The sequence below is a fragment of the Manduca sexta genome, chromosome 12, assembly GCF_014839805.1.
Source record: "Manduca sexta isolate Smith_Timp_Sample1 chromosome 12, JHU_Msex_v1.0, whole genome shotgun sequence".
Taxonomy (NCBI): domain Eukaryota; kingdom Metazoa; phylum Arthropoda; class Insecta; order Lepidoptera; family Sphingidae; genus Manduca; species Manduca sexta.
The window spans coordinates 6,890,449-6,911,865 of NC_051126.1; the positions used below are offsets into that span (position 1 = coordinate 6,890,449).

The following is a 21,417-nucleotide window of genomic DNA, read 5'->3' on the forward strand; positions in this document are numbered from 1 at the left end:
GTGTAACACCATAATTCTACTAGTGTACCACAATAAATACTATTCGAATTTACAATTTCAAGATCTGAAACGAGTAGAGATAAATTTGAAAGTACCCCACGGTAAATACGAGTATCAAGATTGTTCATCTCGAACTGTATTTTTAGTAAACAGTTTAGACCTACAATATGGCAACAACACAAGCGTTATCCGACATACATTTTATACCTTCGAACAATAATATTTTATCAGCCAGATACTGCGTATATCACCTTGATTTGTATGCGTGGAATGCGGCTGCCCGGGCTAAATTCGTGACTAGTCAACTTGATATCATACTTTGTAATGCGCCACTGCCTGCTTAGGTATAGTCATTAACCCCACCTAGAAAAACAAGCAAGCCAAAAGTGCAATGTTTGGTAACGGCTTACGTCTTGATTCTAGGTATCTTGATCTAGGTAAATGAGATCATTTAAGGATTTAAAATATGCTACAATGATCTCATTTTACGTTTATACGTTGTTGCTGCTTTCCGTAGATTGAAATATTTTAATTTCTATGACATATTCAATTCTATAGAGTAGGGATTTCATTCACTTATATTATTAACTAGCTTTTGCTCGCGGCTCCGCCCGCGTTATAAAGTTTTTCAAGCTAAAGTTTTCCGTTATAAAAATAGTAGTTTCCCGGGAGTCTATGTTCTTCCCAAGGTCTCAAACTGTCTCCATACCAAATTTCATCTTAATACGTTGGGTAGTTTTTGAGTTTAACACGTAACAGACAGATGCAGCGGGGGACTTTGTTATATTATTTAGAACTTTTTAAGTGAAACAATCCCGTCATACATCATTGTTGCATAACTTTAACCGTTTACGCAGCGCAGGCAACGGAAGCTCTCAAAACTCATAATTTTCCCCGTTTTTGCAACATGTTTCATTACTGCTCCGCTCCTATTGGTCATAGCGTGATGATATATAGCCTATAGCACTCCAGGAACAAAGGGCTATCCAACACAAAAAGATTTTTTCAGTTCAAACCGGTAGTTCCTGAGATTAGCCATTACTGCTCCGCTCCTATTGGTCATAGCGTGATGATATATAGCTTATAGCGGTCCACAAATAAAGGGCTATCCAACACAAAACGAATTTTTTGGTTGAAACCGGTAGTTCCTGAGATTAGCCATTACTGCTCCGCTCCTATTGGGTATAGCGTGATGATATATAGCCTATAGCACTCCACGAACAAAGGGCTATCCAACGCAAAAAGAATTTTTCAGTTTGGACCGGTAGTTCCTGAGATTAGCCATTACTGCCCCGCTCCTATTGGGTATAGCGTGATGATATATAGCCTATAGCACTCCACGAACAAAGGGCTATCCAACGCAAAAAGAATTTTTCAGTTTGGACCGGTAGTTCCTGAGATTAGCCATTACTGCCCCGCTCCTATTGGGTATAGCGTGATGATATATAGCCTATAGCACTCCACGAACAAAGGGCTATCCAACGTAAAAAGAATTTTTCGGTTTGGACCGGTAGTTCCTGAGATTAGCGCGTTCAAACAAACAAACAAACAAACAAACAAACTCTTCAGCTTTATATAATAGTGTAGATGTAGTATTCTCATTTTAACAATATTAGAGTGACCCAACCGAACAAGCAATTTTTTTTTACGAGCACAGCAATGGGTCCCTATTGCACCTGATGGTAAGTATAGTGGAGTCCAATAGCTGACGAGAGACCCCTCGACAGTCGACACAATTATGCCGGCCAGTTGGGACCGGATATACACAGGCTGATCCCGGAACACGACACACTTACGTGGGCCACTATGGCGGGTTATAAAACCTTGTATACGGTGGTCGCTATCCGGCTGGATGTAAAATATATCTTACTATCTACAAAATAGGAACAATAATCACATATCCGGTTTGGTAGTAATCCTTTACGTTAAACTTAATATAAATATTAAAAGAACAACTTAGTACTCATTAAGATTTTATTAGTTATAATTTATAAGAAAAAATATAGTTAAAATTAACACTAATATAAATGTAATCTGATAAGCAGGTACTTGCTGCTAACAGCAACATTTTCACATAGTTTATCGATGCTATTTCGATAGAAATCTATAAATTCTGCTAGACAAACCGCAAATTACGGCACGCTGTAATGAAATTCGTTGCGGCCGCTTCATTATACACCGCAGTGGCGGATCGATCCAGAATTATATTTTATCGTATAAATTGGCAACATTACACATGTAATTTAAGCCGATCAACTTATTTTTTCGCTTTATGCAAAAACATTCCATTTTTGTTAACTCTTGAACTGCTTCTGACGAATATAATAGTTATTCTGTTGTTTTCCAGATGAAATTACTGAATTCAAATCATGTATCATAAACCGTGTCATTACATAATATTAGATTAGGTAGTTACATAATACATAACATCACGCATTTTATCCCCGAAGGGGTATGCAGAGGCGCAACTAGGGCACCCACTTTTCGCCAAGTATGTTTCGTCCCATGATGTGATAGGGGGCGAGCCTATCGCCATATCGGGCACAAATTCCAGACTCCGGGCTGATACCGAGCAGAAAAACCCAAATATCACTTTGCCCGACCCGGGATTCGAACCCAGGACCTCAGAGCGCTATTGTACCGGACGTGCAATACAACTACGCCACCGAGGCAGTAGATTAGGTAGTTCCCTTGTAAAAATAAAAAAATGACTAAACCTTTAAAAAAAAGTTTAGATAAGAAGGAACATGTTTATAAATCTACATTATTCATGAATAAATTAATTATTAATTGCCTAAATTAATTAAATTTATTCATATTAATATTTATATCCGCTTACATACGAATGCATATCGCTCACATCACAAATGCCGCAAAGTTTTCCATCAGTAATAATCATACTTATGTTCCGCGTAACATATTTCATAAAAATCATTACGTATACGTATAACTATATCTAGGAATGCGGCAGACAGCTATTCTGCTAATGAAGACACGGTTTATATATGCAGGTAAATGCTTAGATTTACGATAACCTGATCTGAGATCAAATGGTAGCTGAGAGAACTTGTGAGCAGTGAGGCAACCGTGTAAACGGTAAACAAAGATAATATTGCGCTGCATTATTATAGATGTAATTATCTTAACGTTTAATCCACGTAAATACCGACATAGTATATCGAAGACAAAACCGTTTAGTTTGATGTTAATATCATTTGAAATATTATAAACTCTAACATATTATGTATCAAATCTTTTTTATTTTTAATTATATGTATGTCAGTATAAACCTCGCTAGTCCTTTCTATTTCTTTTCCTGTCTTCTGTCTGTAAGATTTGCCTCGAGTGATACGACCGCACATTGTTTTTTTATTCCTAAGTAAATATACTTACTGTTTCTTTTTATGCACAGTAAAATACTATAAAAAAAAAACTTTAACTAAATCAAAATATTTTATATTATGAGTATTAATAATAGGTATAATAATGTGTGCTCCTTTAATATGAGAATATTAATAATAATAAGTTAAAGTGAGAACTTTAACTTACGCAAGCGATAACTAAACTAAGTAGGCCATTCAATTAAAATAACACACAGTTCTATTCAAACTGAACAATTACACCGCATCTACTTTCCTACATCGCTACTCGTTAATGGAACGGGTTACACGCTCGTTATCAGGTGAAACTACGCGAATTCGAGACTACGGCACAAGTTTATACGGTTTGTCAATCTCGCTAGATATGTGACATGTTGAAAGTTAGGGTATGTGAGCGTAGGTTTAAAGTAACTAGACGTCCTAGACCTTAATCTAGAATGTGGTCTTGTAAAGGCGTGCTGTTGTCAAGTTTTATAACAATAGAATCTATTTGAAATGTTTTGGACGCGAACAACAAAAGAATTTGATTTGCTACGGATTTGGTCACGTACTTCGGGTTTGCAACAATGAATTAATATTTGCAGTGTGCCGTTAAATTCGGCAACATGCTTTGCCATCCTGTAAGTCAACTGATCTCGTTGTTACCTTTTAAAATTATTTAAGTACGTATTTTTTTAAGTCTGTAATTAAAGTTACTGCGGATTCATGTAGGTACACTAATTAATGTCATATTATTATCATAATAGTATTTAGAAACATTGCTAATATCAATTATATTACGTGTAACAAAGTCGTCGACATTTTAAGTCCCATAAAAAGTTACTCACTTTCTACGAAAAACACACAAAGGATTACATGACCTGGATAAAAACCAGGACATCGTTATCACCAACGTATACTGCAACTAAACTAATGAGGCTCTCTACCCATAAAGATTCTTAGTTAATATGACACTACATTATCATATTCGCTAGCGCAGAATAATGTTCGATACGAATAATGTGGGTCGGTAAACTCTACTTTGCATCGTATAATGATGACATTTAGATTCAGAATTCTTTGATTTCAATACTATTGTCGACGCTTAAATAGATAACTGATTCATACTATAAATAATATAATCAAGGAAATGAACGAAAGATTTAAAATAACTTTATAGGTTCAAAAATTTCAATTTCATCTCCAAAGTCTTGTGAACTCGTAGAAATTAAAACAAATTCCCAATGAAAGCAAAAGTAATTCATACACAAACAAATTAGAAATTGTAATAATTTTACTCGGTGAGTTTGCGAATATGTTTAGCGAATCGATGTCGAAGTTCGCGAAAGTGAGTTCGGAATTAGCGCTAGTCAGTTCTTATCCAATGTACAGAGGTGCCATTAAAGTAAAAGTTAGTTGCAACTCCCCAGGTTGTTATCGAGTAGGTTCTAAACGTGATTGAGCAACGTTTGTAAATGGCAATGCATGAGTTCAATGACTTTACTGCCTTCCTTTAACCTAATGGAAAACGTAATGCTATAAATATCCATATTCTGACTTCAACTCGTATCTGTTTGTTTAGGAACTGGGTATCATTTTGTATAGATAGATAAATTACGTGGGATCACTCACTGGCTGTTATGAAGCTATTTAAATTAATTAACATACAATAGAAAAGTGGCATTTCCTTATATTCAGAGTATTAGCTCTTCAGTTAATTTCCGGATTGAGTGTAAGCATTTGGAACAAAACTTTGTTTAAATTATTCAGATCTTAACTTACCCAGGAAACTAAAGAGCTTATTAAGTTAGAGTTAAGTTTCTCTTAAATTTTCAGATGTAAAGCGACCAGATGTTCTTAGTCGCGCTGTTTGTAAATACTTATATCAGACATTCTGATGACCTTGTTGTGTCCTAATTGTCTCATAAACCGGTGAATGGTTACAAATTACACATCTACATTACAATGACAAACAATAGACTCTGACTTGTACTCGAGCATTTGTACTTAATTAATATATAAGTACATATCATAGTTCGTGAGATGTCGACCTTGTCAATTTGATACATGAATACATGTCTACCTTACATTAATTACAAACATTTCCGGCACATACATTTTTTCTAACATTCAGTGCGTCTTAACTACGTATGAGATCACTGCAATTAAGCAACGTTAAATGTATGTAGTTAGTAAACGCGAGTCAATTTTGCAAATGGTTATTAAAACCCACAGGTTACGGTGTTCATTGTGTATTGTTATACTCAAAATAAAATTATATTTAAGGTTGTTTAGCGGCGTAATTGTTAATTGCCGCTGTAGAGGAACAGATGGTTACGTTCCTCTATGGAAGGGGAAGATTCCCAGTCAGGCAGATGTTGCGCCTGACCGGCCGCGGCCCCTCCGACGGTTCCTATTCGGAGATGGTATATATGCAACGCGTCGTTCAAATTGTGCAAGCGTGATTCAGGATCGACGTCGCCATCTATCGTGATTGCTGTGTGATATCATTGAGTAGCGTCACTGCATCGATCCTCTTGCAGTTCCGGCGATGTTGACAAGATGGCGGTGCATGCATCGATTGTACCGCCACAGTTGTAAGTATTGATAATTATGTAAACAACGTTAAACCAATCAAAGATATTAGAACAAGTGTGGGGTCAGGTGAAGCAATGGTCTTTAAAAAAAATGTGTTGTTAAACGTCCACCCTATGTGATATACCTTTAAATTAGACATAGAATAATCTATAAGTATTGCCACGGTTTTAAGTGAAATCATCTAGTCGGATTTAAAAGTTGGAACAGAAGTTGAGAGTACGGGCATTTTATAAAGTCCGATGGATGAAACTTTGCAAAAATTAAACTTGAAAGTGTAGAATCAAAGCGAGGAGCGGTCGGCCCTACCGGCGTTCATTTGAATTACGCTAGCTCCGCCTTTTGTAGTCGACTTCATTTAGCGAACTTAAAGGAAACTCTTTTATTTCGCCCCAGCAAAGAACTTAAGAGGTGCATTGTTGAATTCGTAACAAATTGTACGCCGTGATTACGTTAAGAAGTTCGACGTTGAGGTGGAGCTTTGATTGGAATTTAACTGTCTGCCCCATGGCAATGAATATTAAATTTTTCAATACTTTAAATAGCTCTCTAGTTTTATGTGTTTTCAATGGAAAAGTAGTTATCGAAATAAGACATCCGTCTCGAAATTTCCTACTGCGTTGTACAACAAAAGCAAAGTAAAAAATATGAGATGCACAAAATATATTGCTGATCTCATTTTTATTTTGTTAGATAAAGTTTGCCTGCAGTCTTGTTTACAACACAACCGTTCCTATACGTATTGTATCGTATCACGTTTGAGGAGCAACAAGTGCTTGAACAAACAACCTAGGAGTTCTACGCAAGTTCATCCTTTGAGTCGGAATAGATTTTATTATAAAAATCTGTTTTATTTATAATGTTATTTGTGTTCAGAGACCGTAAGTTTAATATTTGTTTTTGTGTGATAGGAACGGTACTATCTTTCTTGTAGCGTGTTTTCGCTGCAACCTTTTAAATGAATGTATGTACCTATAGATATTGAATATCATTTTGTCGATGACCGAGTAGTGACATGAATATAGGTATGCAGATTTGCAGTTAGCAAGCAACTGATCTTTTTACAAACTATGATCAAAAATAATATTATTGAATGGATTGTCGCGGCTTATTTGCATTACTTGCACGGCACGACATGGCTTAAAGTCAGGACCTTAGAGCGGTGTCGTATCACTGGCCAATCCAGGATTCGAAGCCGAAGGTCGAATCTTGGGTTGGGCAAAGTCATATATTTTGGGTTTTTCTCCTCTGTATCAACATGGAGCCTGGAATTTCTATCTCTTCCTGGGACTGATCACACACGGCGAAAGTTGCCCTGGTTGTATCTCTGCCTACTCCTACGGGGATAAAGGCGTGATGTGTGTGAGTGTGATATCTAAGGAATATTAATACAATTATAAATCCAACACATGATAACTCAAAGGAAATAGCAGTTCTACATAACGCAATAACTTATTTGTACTGCCATTTTGTAAGAGAAGACGTCTGATATTCTGACTATAACAATCACTTTTGCTTTGTAAGCCGAACCATTTACTAAATATACAATAACTCATGCTTTATTTAGAACATCACCGAGTTTAGTACTGACGCAATAATTATTCATCTTAGACTAAACTCACGTATCACTAAGCCTTAAAGTTATATAAATAAACGTATACAATACAAAGTAACACTTGGCTACGATTTATCCTCAAGAAAAAAAAGACAAAAAAATTCGACATTAGCAAAACCAAAAGAAGTAGCTAAACATGTCTCCCAATCATAACTCCGTCAACTATTTTAAGCAAAAAGGCCATCGTAAACCGTTGTATGAATTTCAATACGAATTCTTTGGATACAAAAAATACGTACGTGTGTGAAGATTAGGCTCAAAAAGGACATGGAAGGGAGGGCGTCACGAAGTACGCTCGAGGCAATTTCGTTCCAAATGTCGCGCGGTACGTGCCACACAAATAAAAAGGCCGGGGTGAAGTTATATCTAACTGTATTGCTTTACAAAGCAACAGTAGTTCGATACAAGAAGCAAAAAATATTGGTTGGTTTTTATCGTATTTTTATTATAAAACATGTGTGTTTTTGTACAGCTTGTTTTAAATGAGAACGTTTCGATTAGGTTCTTGTTTTTATTAGTTAAGAACAACAGTGGTATTTGTAGCGACCTACTATCTTAATCGTCTTAAAAATGATCATTTTATATAAATTCAACCAATATAGATAGTTAATTTCAACACGTATATAATACAAAAATTAGGAACCTCTTTTGTCTATCATTATGCGAACACATACAACAACACACAACAGTTTAAAAAGGATCATCGGACACGGTTAACTTCTGTGAGTGCAATACAATTTTTCGCCCCTTGAATAACCGAAGATTTACGCATAGGGCGTAGGCAATAAGCGCACGATATAACGGCACAGCTTGTTCGCTATTTTAAAAAGGTATGTCTGTATCGGGTGAAAAATTGCTTCACGCCCACCCCGACCAAGAAGCTATATATTTCAGTCAGTTTCGTGGACGAAAACGGTCGTTTGATACCTTATTTACAGCGGTGGCCGGCCTCAGCGCTGATCGTTCAAACGAGCTAAAACAACTTATACGTTCGCATTTTCTCATAACCTTTTGCAGTCGGGCCGGGTTAACTAAATGTTAGCTGATAGCTTCCTATGTTACGATTCTAATTGAATTTATTTGCAACACGCAAGTTGACTTAAAATATTGTCGAATGTAAATTAACCGGTGTATAAATTATTTTATTTTGTCGTCATATTATATTGATCGCTTGATTAAACACTGTCAAATATTGGTGAGATAATGGCTGTCAAAATAGATTAATGACTGTCAATAATTTTATTATATTAACAATTCATCGAGAAAAAAATATATAAAACAATATTACAGCATTAGATGTTTTTTCACAACAAAGAAAATTCTAGTACTAGCTTTAATTCAGTGTAAATGGTGTGTCTGACGGGATAGGAAAAAACAGCTTCGGCTTTCCTCGACCCGTGTTGCATATCGTTTGTATTCCCGTCGATGGCGCGTACCTTTTGCTTTGTTACAGATACTAATCTTTTAATCGGATTTCGGAAAGGTTTCGACGTATTCTTTTTCTATTTTTATAATGTTTTCCTTTAAGCAAACTCTATTTATCGTGAAATCTCTTGTACATTTCAATGCCTAAGATAAAATGCTGTAAATACCTTAAAAAAATGAATTAACCACATTTGTTGGTACAAATATACGGCATAAAAATTTACAGTTGGTAAGATCGTAAAGCACATTAGCACGTAGTTCAGCCCACACATGTCGTCGGAAGACCAGTGATATTGGGGTAAAAGGGAAAATGCATTGGCTTTTTGTAATGCGGCCATAACCTGGGGATTAGGACGGTTGGAGCCGAAGCGAATATTCGGCCATTTTGCTCTACGCACTTACTACACCCCAAAATGCTTACGATAGAGAATGTTTAACGTTCATGCCTATAGAAATCCATATGCAGCCGTGTTTGTATTGTAAATATTTCGCGTTATGTCCTTATTCCTAATTTAACATCTACGCGATATTGTTTTTAATGTTTTAGTGGTTCAGTATTGTTTTCCTTGTAAAATAGAAATCCTGTTTTAATCGACGTAAATTACATACATTCTTCTTATTGGACTTGTCTTTGAATACTCGTACTGTTTAAAAATGGATACCAATATTGTATTAGTGTCTCGAATGTTCACAAAGTGGAATCTCTGCTTATTTGGATTATAAACTTCGTATAACCACTTTAGAAAACATCCTGTATCGTATGAAGACTGTAGTCGATTTTTTCTCATAATAAAAATAAACGGTTTGTTTTCGTTCAAACCGCAAAATCGTATTCTATATCGAATACTTTTGTGTATTAATATATTCGGATTACATAGAGAAAAGGTAAATAATATGTTAATAAAGGACAAATTACTAAACCTATTTAGAACCTTATTTCTATATAATTATGCTATAAATTACTTTTTATAACGGGAATTATAACAGGGAAGCCAGTCAGTATAATATAAATACAACATTTTCTTATTCGGGTCGTATAGTCTTTAGTATTCAACAAGGACTAGTATGCAAAAGCAGTCGATGTATTCGAAGCTTCTCCGAAGAAGTAGTTAATAAAGGAATGTCGTTTGTTTACCGCGAAGCCAAGTGGGCCACACCTCCACGGAACGAGGCCAGAGCTAAGCCGTTGCAGCATCCTTGAAAGGCCGCATTCCAAAAGTCTATTTACGGTCTAAGTCCTCGTTTACTGCCACGATTGCATACGATTTTTTTTGTCAGGCACACACACAAACTACCGGGTGGAAAGTGTTGCAAACAATTTTTTTATACTATCACCATGAAAATAATTCTACTGGCTCCAAAATATAAGTTCTGGTGCGTTCATTTTGAGGTTCCGGAACTTCACCAAGGTGTAGATGGAGACCAACATAGGGTTTTTAGTCGGTAAATATCCGACATACCTGCGTACCACTAATCGGCGCTAAATATAAAGCATTGACTAAAAACCTTTACCTACAAAACTAGCACAAGGCATGGCAGTATTAGGAATTTGTCATCATTTGTAAAACACGATTATACTCAATTTAATAATTAATATTTTTGGATTCCAAATACGTGGACTTGGTACCCTTACTTGAGATTTAATAATTTTATTTTATTCAAGATGAACAGAAAACAGTTAAACATTAAATAAGTAAGGAGTAAAATTACATAGGTACTGCATTTACAAACATGCAACTAACACCATTGTTACAGTTCATATTTACATTCACAATATTGTGACGAAATGATCGCAGTTTATTCAATGTTGTGAATACTACATCAACTGTTTAAGGATAGTCGTGAGCACAAACCTTGCTTGACCCGAATGAATTTATTTTTTTAAATAGCGCTGCGTATATCCGAATATCAGAAGTTGCTTTTTATTTCAAAATTTAAAGAGGACAATTATTTATGATGATGAATTATTATACGATACGGAATTAATGAGGGCTAACACTTGCGTAGCGATAGACCTATTGATTGAACTCGATTGGGTTTAGTTAGGCAATCAGTAATTAATCTCGTTTATTTTATGAGCTGTCATAAACATAATTGCCAGTCATTGTTTACGCTGCTTGGTTGTTACAGTGCCGTTCCAAATGTAGTTATCAATTGTAATTTATGTCTTTGTAAATTTTTTCAATGAACTATGCATAGTCACACACAAATGTAAGTGAACAAATTCGAAAGTTAAAAATGCTCCTACACATAATTTTTTGTTGAAATATTATATTGTTTTTGATTTATCTAAAATAAATCCTTTGAAGTTTATTTTAGTGAAGAAAAATCCAGTGTTAATACAGACACAAAAGTTCAAGGACGATATGAAATGAATTTGTACAGCTGCTTTTGTTGCTGACTGTACCTACTATTCGTACAAAGTATAACGAGCTGAATCCTAAATTTATACGTTGCGGGGTTTTTAAATATGGTAAAATGTTTGGTATGCAATGTTTAGGTAAAATATATGAACTGTTGAAAACGAATGCTCCTTTTTACTATAACGCCTTTATTAGGACTTATTAATAACATTAAATACAAACATTGAAAATGAGGTGCATATTATATTGTTTACAATTAATTGCTCCTTATCTAAATGCACAGAGGGTGCTAATGATTTTTAAAGTATTCATAAAGAGGTTATAGTTAGTGATCGCTGATTGATTAAAAAACATTTTAAACTTAAGGCACAACCTTCACCTTTTAGTAACCAGTGACGATCCTTTGTTTGAATTTTACATATAATTAGATTGATGATTTTCAAGGCGTAATGAATTTGTAGAATTTAATATGCAAACTATATATAAACTTAGCCCTGTATTATAATATATGTAGACACGGGCTTCTACTACTGAGAGGGTTTAGCTCTTGCCCTTATCTACCACTCTATGTTAATGCAAATTGGCAGACTTCACACAATCTCAAAATTCATATACAGAAGTTCTGAGATATGCGGGTTTCCTCATGTTATTTTCCTTCACTGTTAAAGCAAGCGATAATTCACAAAGAATACACAAATAACTTTAGTATAGTCAGAAATGCGTACCCTTGGGATTTGAACCTGTGGACATTCGTCTCAGCAGTCTATTCCACTTCCAACTAGGCTATCCTTGCTTTCTATTACCTATAGGCTTAATCAATTTCTTTCTAAAGTTAAGAATTAGAAATATAAAGAGGAAACTAAAAGTACATCTAAATTTATATGAAATTTCATTTGTATTGTTGCAGAACATCCTGGATAAGTTTAATCCAGGCGCCCGGCAGATGATTACGGCTGGCAAAGCGTATTTGAAAGCATTACACGGTAAGTAACATAAAATAATTAACTTAGAATGGAATTTACCCGTATAAATGTGCTTATTACATTTGCTATTAGGTCTTCGAGTCTCAAAGAGGAAATTATACGACAACAGGAAGGCTTTTAGCGTCTTTAAGAATACAAAGAGTTATGCTTTAGCTCAGAATGTTATTAGAAATTACAACATAAGGCTATGCAATCGCAAATAAAAACGATACGTTAAAGTTGTTAGACAATTTAGCTATTACGTTTAGATTAAACACAAAAAAGATCTTATTACAAGTACAGAAGATACACGTACTTAATTTGTAAACGTAATACAAATCCTTGAGCCTTTTAAAAGTCAACCTTGTAGCGAAGGACAAAAATAACACATGGAAAACGGTTACGATCCGCCCCGGGCCGGATTACACGTCGGTTTAAGAAATTACGCAATCACATAAGAAAGTGAAATCCCGCGCGACATTCATAAATCTGTGTGACATGTATTCTGTGGGACGTAGACAATTAATTTATGTAGTGTTCGCCAAATGGGCGCATCTATATGCAAAACCTCAGGGCGCTAGGACCGCGCTTTGCTGCGGAACAGAGTTTGTGCCAAATTGTCTCTGCTGGCTTATCTAAAGCATTATAGCCGGCCCGAGTAGCAATAAACTTGGGCATTGTTCGCGATGGATGGTTCGAGTTTATGCTTGTTATGTTGTTAATTTTTGTTTTCGAATGACCTTTGAACAAGTCATTATGTATCAAACTGGTCGGTCAAGTCGGTAATTGGTCGTAGATTCTTGTTTGATGTAATTAAGGTGTTAAATTACTATAGCATTGGGTCCAAGTTTGGTTGTTATGGTATATAAAAAAACCTAATTTATATTTTATTAAATATTCTTTAGCCGTTTATTTAGTGGTTCTTCAGATACGTTTTTTTTAAAGAATTTCTACTTATTTTTACATTCTATTTCATTATATCAAGTACTCTCAATAAACGATTGCGAAATGACTAACTAATTAAGGTGAATCGAGACCTATTTTACAACTATCAAGTTATCTTTAAGATAATACAGAAGAAAACGGTAATGTTACTAAAGAAAATTTCTCCTAACATTTTACTTTGATAACATGATTCTACTTAACACACACAAAGAGGAATAAATTAATTTCGCGTTAAATGAATTTAATTTTCTAAAGTAGCGGCGGTTATCTCCCAATGTCATTAAGAAATTACTTTTCATAAAATTTAAAGTAAAATAATATTACGAAGAAATTAAAGTGACCATAAAATCAAGATATAAATACCGTTCTAAATCCTAAACAGGTGCTTTATATTTCTATGTTGTTTCACATAGTTCAGTAATGTCAAGGCCAACTATTATGAGGGTTAAAACAGCTATTGAAGTTATTTTTTATACACGACTTTTAAAGAAATATATGACCACAAATCTTGACTAATGACTAATTTGTATTTCGTTTTAATCGTTTTGTATTATCAAACAACAAAATCTTGGCTATTAAGGATATGAATATTTCACTTAATAAATTCATAATAACTTATTTATAGAAAATATGATATCATTTTTCGGAACTCCTTTGCTGTCAGCGCTGGCCTGTGCAGGTCACAATAATATCAATAATATGAAAGCATTCGTTTCTCATACTTTATTTGTCTTGCAGTTGTTTTTACAAAAGCTTCCCTTCTAGTAAAAGAGGCAACAAAATGAAAGACAAACAATTCAAGCATCGAAATTAATTATTCATAATTTAGGAAATGTTTGAAACATAAAATACTAAATATATCTATAATATTTTTTTTATTATTGATAACATTGGCTACTAGGAAACTAATTAACTTTTCGTAAAAATGAAAACTTTATCATAGATTGTTCTTAGGAAGAAACATTCATTTATTACCAGACTAGTGAGACGTTGTATAATGTATCTGTCAATGTAAGGCTGGATCAGTAGATATAACTCAGTTTTTGCTCTTAAGTGCGTTATTAGCTGAGACGGTGTCGAATTAATGTCAGCATCTCAAGATCGTCACGATTTAATTATCAGATATCAACAACATCTCAAATGATATCTTAAGTCACATTTTGACAACTAAGTTTTGTTTATTAAACAGCGTCGGCTCGACTCACAACAGTCGATCAAGTTAAGTTTATATCTTAAATGTTTACTTAAGTTCCGTTTCAAAGGCGAGATTCGTTTATAAATAGGCTCCTTAAGATACCGTCATATGGGCATAACACCCCGCCTACCCTCAAAGGAAAATGTCGTGAGGTTATGTATGCTCCACTCATGTAGAGCGTGTGAATTCTCAATGTTCCTTCTACACAGCGAATTTAGTTACATGAAGGTGCGAATGTACTTAACATTTTCTAAGTCGTACGCTCGTTGCAACATGTGCAATTTCCTTTAACAGCATGGAGCAAGCTTCATACTTTCACTATTAAATAATATTACATTAATAAAGCTTGCATACTGCGTGCTGTTACGTATTATTATAATTTACTTGTTACATACACCGTTTTTTACTGTATGATTGGTGTCATATCATATTCATTTGATCGAAAAAATGACACGACTTAAATTATACCTACTATTTGATTTCTGGTTGGTAATAATGTTAATTTTGAACTCGAAAGTAAAAGGTTTCTATCGATAAATATATAGAGTTAGAATTTATTTGTATATTTGTGCGTTGTGATGAACTTAAATATTTTACTAAAAATATATTCGTAAAGCGGTAACTAATCATATTTATGCAAATTATAAAATAAAGTCCCCTTTTCTGCTGCGGGTATTTTATCAATTTGCTGAAAGCTGAATGGATTTTTATGAAATTTGGTATGGAGATAGTTTAAGCCCTGGGTAGGTTATAGACTACTTTCTACCCCGGGAAAATATATAGTGGGACTTTTATCCCGGAAAACTCGATAACGCGGGCGAAGCCGCGAGCAAAAGCTAGTTTTGTTAGACTTATTAATATGCACACAAATCAAATATTAAATTAATAAACGGCAGCAATTTCTATCGTATAATGCAAAGCCTCCTTAAATATGCTAATGCTAATTTACATAAGCTCTCTAATTATGTTATGTGTCACGTTACATTAATACGAACCTTACTTTGACACTAATTAGTAATTATAATAAAGGGATTATTAAATAACAATATGACATGCATTATGCAGATCAAATGTTGAAATGGAAAGTGCCGGAATAATTTTAAAAAATATATATCTTACTTAATACTTTTACTGGTGGTAGGTCTCTCATATGTGAGAGTCCGCCCGGGTAGATATCATAGCAATGTCTATTTCTGCCGCCAAGCAGCAGTGAGTAGTCACTGTTGTGTTCCGGTTTGAAGGTCATTATAGCCACTAACTACTGGACATAATGAGACTGAACATCTCACGTCTCAGGATTGCGAGCGCAGTGGAATACCATATAATACTTTGTAATTCAAGGTGTAGGTTGGTGTTTCTACTGTTTATGGGCGGTCGTATTGTTTACCATCAGGCGAACGGCAAGCTCGTCTCCTCATTCAAAACAATAATAAAGAAAATACTTATGTTTACGCGAATGTTAGATACTGACATTAAATTATTTTTCGGATTTTCAAAGACCTTTCAAAGCCTTCATGCTCACGGGGACTGAGGTGTCGGTTGTTTGAAAAGTCTGTTACATATCTACCTACATTTTACAACTATACAAATTATATAATTTGAAAAGTCTTCAAAACGTCGGGAGAAAATAATAGTATAAAAAACCGCGATAAAAACCGGATAATAATTTCATTTCAATATATCTTATAACAAAAAATACCGAAATAAAAATCCGACGTTTCCTCAATATATTAAATTAAATGCGTAGTCCTGATCACCCCAACACACCTCACAACCACAACACAAAGTACAAGGCTTGTGTTGTGTATTAGGAACTACGAGGGACTTGGGGTCTCCCAACTATCAGGCCCGAAACAAATATTTGCGCACCTTACAAACATTTATGTCTGTGCGGAGATCGAACTCCTGAACTTATAGCCCGCACACACCACTGACATTGTGTACTTAAGTAAATGAACATCTCAATCTTTTTAGGACGGATTTTTTAATCATCACATAAATTATAACCTGAGTAAATTTTTAAACTTGAGTATGTATTTTTACATGCAAGTATCATTCTTAATTTGTTTATCTCGTATTTTCTGTGAATAACTTTAAGATGATAATTGGAAAATCAGCCTTTACGGACCCTATCCACTTCACCGTTTCATATTATAACCGTGCTACGTATCAGGCTTTTTATTGAAAAGTATGGGACTATGACTACTAGACCATAACCATTTAATACAGTCTCATACTTTTCACTATAATTTTTTTTTTGGCTCACGCAATCTTAATAGGAAGCGGTGTAGTGAGCAGTCGTATCATCAGTAAAAGATTACCCGTGACAATTTATTTCCAGCAAAACCACAAAACATTTTCATATCAAAATAAACATAAATGTTTACAATCTCCATAAAATGAAATTATCTGGTTGTGTAGGTGCGGCGGCGGCTTCCCGGCTTTACGTGGATGCAGTGGGGAAGCTCGGCAGACAGGCGCAACAAGGAACATGGGGAGGATGCGCCGATATTGGTAACTATGAATATTTGTCGGATATGGTTTTGAAATATAATATTCTAAGTGAGAAGGAATATTCAACGAAGGCGTGATTCTTGGTTGTGAGTTTGTTTTCAATCAATCAATCCCTTTTTCACCAATTGAAACAAATGGAGGATTACGAACTTGTAATTAGATATAAGTATATTAGTGGTACTATCTATACTATATTAATAACCGACGGATTCAATAGGGGTCATTCTGTAGATCTTAATTAACTACCAGTCCGTACATATTTTTATTTAACAAAAGCCCTAACACAGAACACAATCATTATTAACAATAAACTTAAGCACTAAATTACATTAAGACTAGATTGTCTTCCTTAAACCTATGCCTTAATTGAAATTAAACTACGGAAACAACTCTACGAGAAACAATTAACAACATTTACGTCAGCTTCTACTTAAATATATATACTACTTAAGTTGTGTTAGTTACACTATTTATGACTCAAAAACGGCTGACCAGATTTGACTGAAATCTGGTAAGGAGGTAGCTTAGAACTAGGAGACGGGCATAGAACACTTTTTATTCCATCCCCATGGGAACGAGACGTGACGTAAAACGTATAGCAAAACGAAATTTGGTATGGAGCAAGTTTAAGACCCTGAAAGGTTATAGGCTGCTATCCCGGGAAAATATATGGTGGGACTTTTATCCCGGAAAACTCTTCACGCGGGCAAAGCTGCGAGCAAAAGCTAGTAAGTTATATAAACAAACATTGGATTGTAGATAAATATTTGGCTAGTGACATAACTTAAATGTTAGCAGAATGACATCCAGTTGTTATTAATATAAGAAAAATTGCAATTTTTAACGGGTGTTACTGCCATAAAATTCTTAGATGGTAATTGAAACAAAAACTTGTGATATCGATCAAGCCTTTATCGGCTAAGTAAAGTGGATCTCAGTAGGTTTTGCCGCCGGTCTTATTACACGAAAAATAAATGTGATAGATTGAAACTATTCGTCTTGGTCGAAAACAACTTCTACCTGGATTTATATTTCAATGACGCATGACTTCTTGGATTTTTCCTTTGTTAACGGAGTAGACGACCGATTTTGAACAGAGTGGCATTGAAGTATGTTGACTATTATAATCGATGATAATCGGTATTCTAATTTATGTCGAAATTGTTTGTTTCTGATACAAAAATCAAATTAATATTGTAATTATGAAAATTAAGTTTACAAACTTAGGATCACGATTTATTTATGGGATCTCACAGTAAAAGTATTTAGAAGTCGTGACAAAATGTTGTTTTAATTAAATGTATGGTTTTGAATTTTTTTTAGTATAAAATATATAATTTTGTTATCACGTAAATTATTGTGTTATTCTATAATTTTACGTAAGAGGAAGAAATATAACTGCTTCTAAAAGTTTAGGATTGGTTGCTTGGTTTATTACAGTTAAAAGATAACAAACAAACTTTGGGGTTTAACTTCCGTGAGTAGGGCACACAACGAGCTCACTGTGACGTCATATGTATACCTCGGAGTGTTTGTTTTAAGTTTAGGCAATAGTTTATTCGCTTACATAATTCGATAGTGCAAAAATTGTAATCAAGTCGTTCTACATTTATTTCAGCATCTAAAGTTTAACATTATGAAATTCAATGTATAATATCTATTGTTAGTTTCCATGTAATAGTCAATTGAAATCACATATCTACAGACCTTTCGAAAGCGATTCTACTCTCTATTCATTACATTTACATGAGCCAATTATCTATTCTGTGTTCGGTTACAAAAAATATTTTAAACGTGCAACGATACGCCAAATCTGATACCGGCCGACCCTTTTAGAGATTTAAATTACGAAAACAAATATTTTGGCAAACAAACAATAGGTAAAAGGTATTTTGGGATATAGATTTAATATAAAGTTCTCGTTTATTGAGTTTGGCCTAACTAACATACCTTATAATATTTTAACTGAGAAACTTTATACTGTATAATTAGACATTATTATATCTTAAGTTAAGGTATGTTACGCCTTTAAAAGATACATATTATATTCTTAAAAATATTTTTTTCGCACTATGTTACATAAGAAACTCGTGTAAAATTGTATGACTTTACATAACGATTTGAGGGTCCTAAGGAGTGTCAGTTAATTTAGGCCTGTTCACAATGTTCAAGTAAATGCTAGCCAGTTAACGTATGAGACGTTTAATGCTGAATGCAATATTTTGTTCGCCATCTGTTTGGGGACTTAACTTTTGTATTTCGTCGCCTTATATTCTATTTGTGTTATAAGTAGATTCTACCGACTGGATATTGTGCTTTTTTACTCAATATCAGCACGGAGTTTCAAATTTATGTTAATAATTATAAATTCACAGGTACAGCCCTTATGAAGGTTGTAGAAGTATACCGAGAGATACAAGACCAACAAATGAACATAGTAAGTAATTTATTACTATAGAAGAAATTATATCAACGCATATAATAAAATTACACTCTACAACCCTACCTACCTACGTACAAACTATATCAAAACAAAAACCCAAGCAGTTTCTATAAACACACAACCCTAAATGAATTCAATATTTCGGTCCGCGACCAGTAAACCGCATTGTTTGTTTCAGCTGAAGGCATTCTACGTGGATTTGCTTGTACCCTTGGAAACCAATCTAGAGAAGGACACGAAAGTGGTGCAGGTCAGTCAATGAGATTTCATCCCTTTCATAATCTTTTATACAACGTATAAGGGTTTGTTTACTGGCTGGAGGAAATAAGGTTCGAAGTTCAAATAAGCTTAGCATCGCTCCTGCTAAGATAAGAAGTTCTATTAAAAAAGTTTCCGACAATGCCAACAACTTAACTAAACGTATGTATTGTGAACAGTTTTGCTACGGAGTTTCCTGCACTATTATAGTATATGTTATATTGTTTGGTAATAGGAATCGTGTGTGCATGGGATAAAGTTGATTTTGGCGAAGATTTAATGTATAATGTATATCTAGGTACAACTAATTAATAGAGCTTTCGTATATTGGTGTCTATTAATAATTCTTATTTGTTTGACGAACTTTTTTTCAAATTGTTTTTGCTAAGATATAAAGGCCTTGTGCCTTTATAAATTTAATATTTCGTCAAATTGGACGTACAAAAACTGACATGAATTTACATGATTGGATTTGATATCTCCATTATACCGCTACATATAAAATTCAAATTTAGAAACCTTATTTTTAGTTGCAGATAAAAGGAATTTGCAATTCAATGAGAATTATATTGTCGTTATACATATTTACATCGTATCTTAAGTTGTTTTTTTTATAATTCAGTAGCCAGAATTTTACTGATCAACAGTATATTCTTATAATAAATATTTTTGTTATGAACTTTTGGTAGAAATACCGTCTAATCACAGAAGTAAAGTGTCAAATATCACAAAAAATATAGATATTCTATAGTTCAAACTGACGTTACAAAATTTTAATGAAATATTATTTTAACATAGTATTTAAATTACTCGAACTTTTATACATTTAGTAAAACAAAGCTAGGTCACGCATGATTTGTCACAAAAACGAATCTAAATATTCAGCAGTGTGTAATATATTAAACTGATATTCCCCTTAACATTTTTATGGATTCAATATAGACACATAGAGCTATAACAGAATATAGACCAATATATAAACTTTTACGGCTCCGTATTGACATTTCCGATACATAAAAGCTGTATAATGCATTCCACATATTTTTCGTGGAAACCATGATATAATTTCCCTTTATTCGTGAATATATATTCGAATTGAAGATATTAATAATCGACTATTGTTTAAAAATGGAATTGTAGATTAAGCAGTGTTTTTAATATTGTGGTAAGGAAGAAAGACTACACTGCACTTTATTGTGTAGTGTAGTGACAACGGGGGTTTATTCTCTAAACCACAGTAATAAACTGCTCTAAATAACAATAAAATACCGATTGTATTTTTATCTCAGTATCATGTACTGTAGTTTATACCTTAAACTGATTTTGAAAAGAGCAACACCAGAGTTTCTTGCCCGTTCTTCGCTGCTGAGAACTGCTTTCCGAACTGGTCGTAGCATTAATATTGACAGAATTTAAATAATGTATAATTCTTTACAGTTTCAAATACATTGCTTTATTTTATTTGTATGCATGCGTATCAAGCACGTAACGCACCGCGTAGCGTTCACTCCGCACCCACTGGAGCCCTAAAATTGGAACCCTGTTCCCACTCCTCCCCTTAATGGCAATAAAAATTGGCACACAGAATAGCTATTCCCCGCTAATTTCACGAAGGTAATGTAACTCAGCAGCATCAGTAGTTTAGTTTGTCATAGCGAAAAAGGCCTCTGTCAAGAGGTGCTGGATCTCTCAACGACACATTCGTATCACGTTCCGTGCTGCCAGTATTCAGTGATATTTAAA

At 34.2% G+C, this 21,417-nt stretch overlaps 1 protein-coding gene across 3 annotated transcripts in view; it reads left to right on the forward strand.

Annotated features, from left to right (window-relative positions):
- The window catches only part of LOC115440384, a 183,032-nt gene that overhangs the window by 154,912 nt on the left and 6,703 nt on the right, over positions 1 to 21,417 (forward strand). For all 3 annotated transcript variants that reach the window (XM_030164659.2, XM_030164660.2, XM_030164658.2), the window contains 4 exons: positions 12,265 to 12,340; positions 16,881 to 16,973; positions 19,349 to 19,410; positions 19,595 to 19,666. In XM_030164659.2, the coding sequence (XP_030020519.2) occupies positions 12,265 to 12,340; positions 16,881 to 16,973; positions 19,349 to 19,410; positions 19,595 to 19,666 (303 nt within the window). The remainder of the gene's footprint in view (positions 1 to 12,264; positions 12,341 to 16,880; positions 16,974 to 19,348; positions 19,411 to 19,594; positions 19,667 to 21,417) is intronic.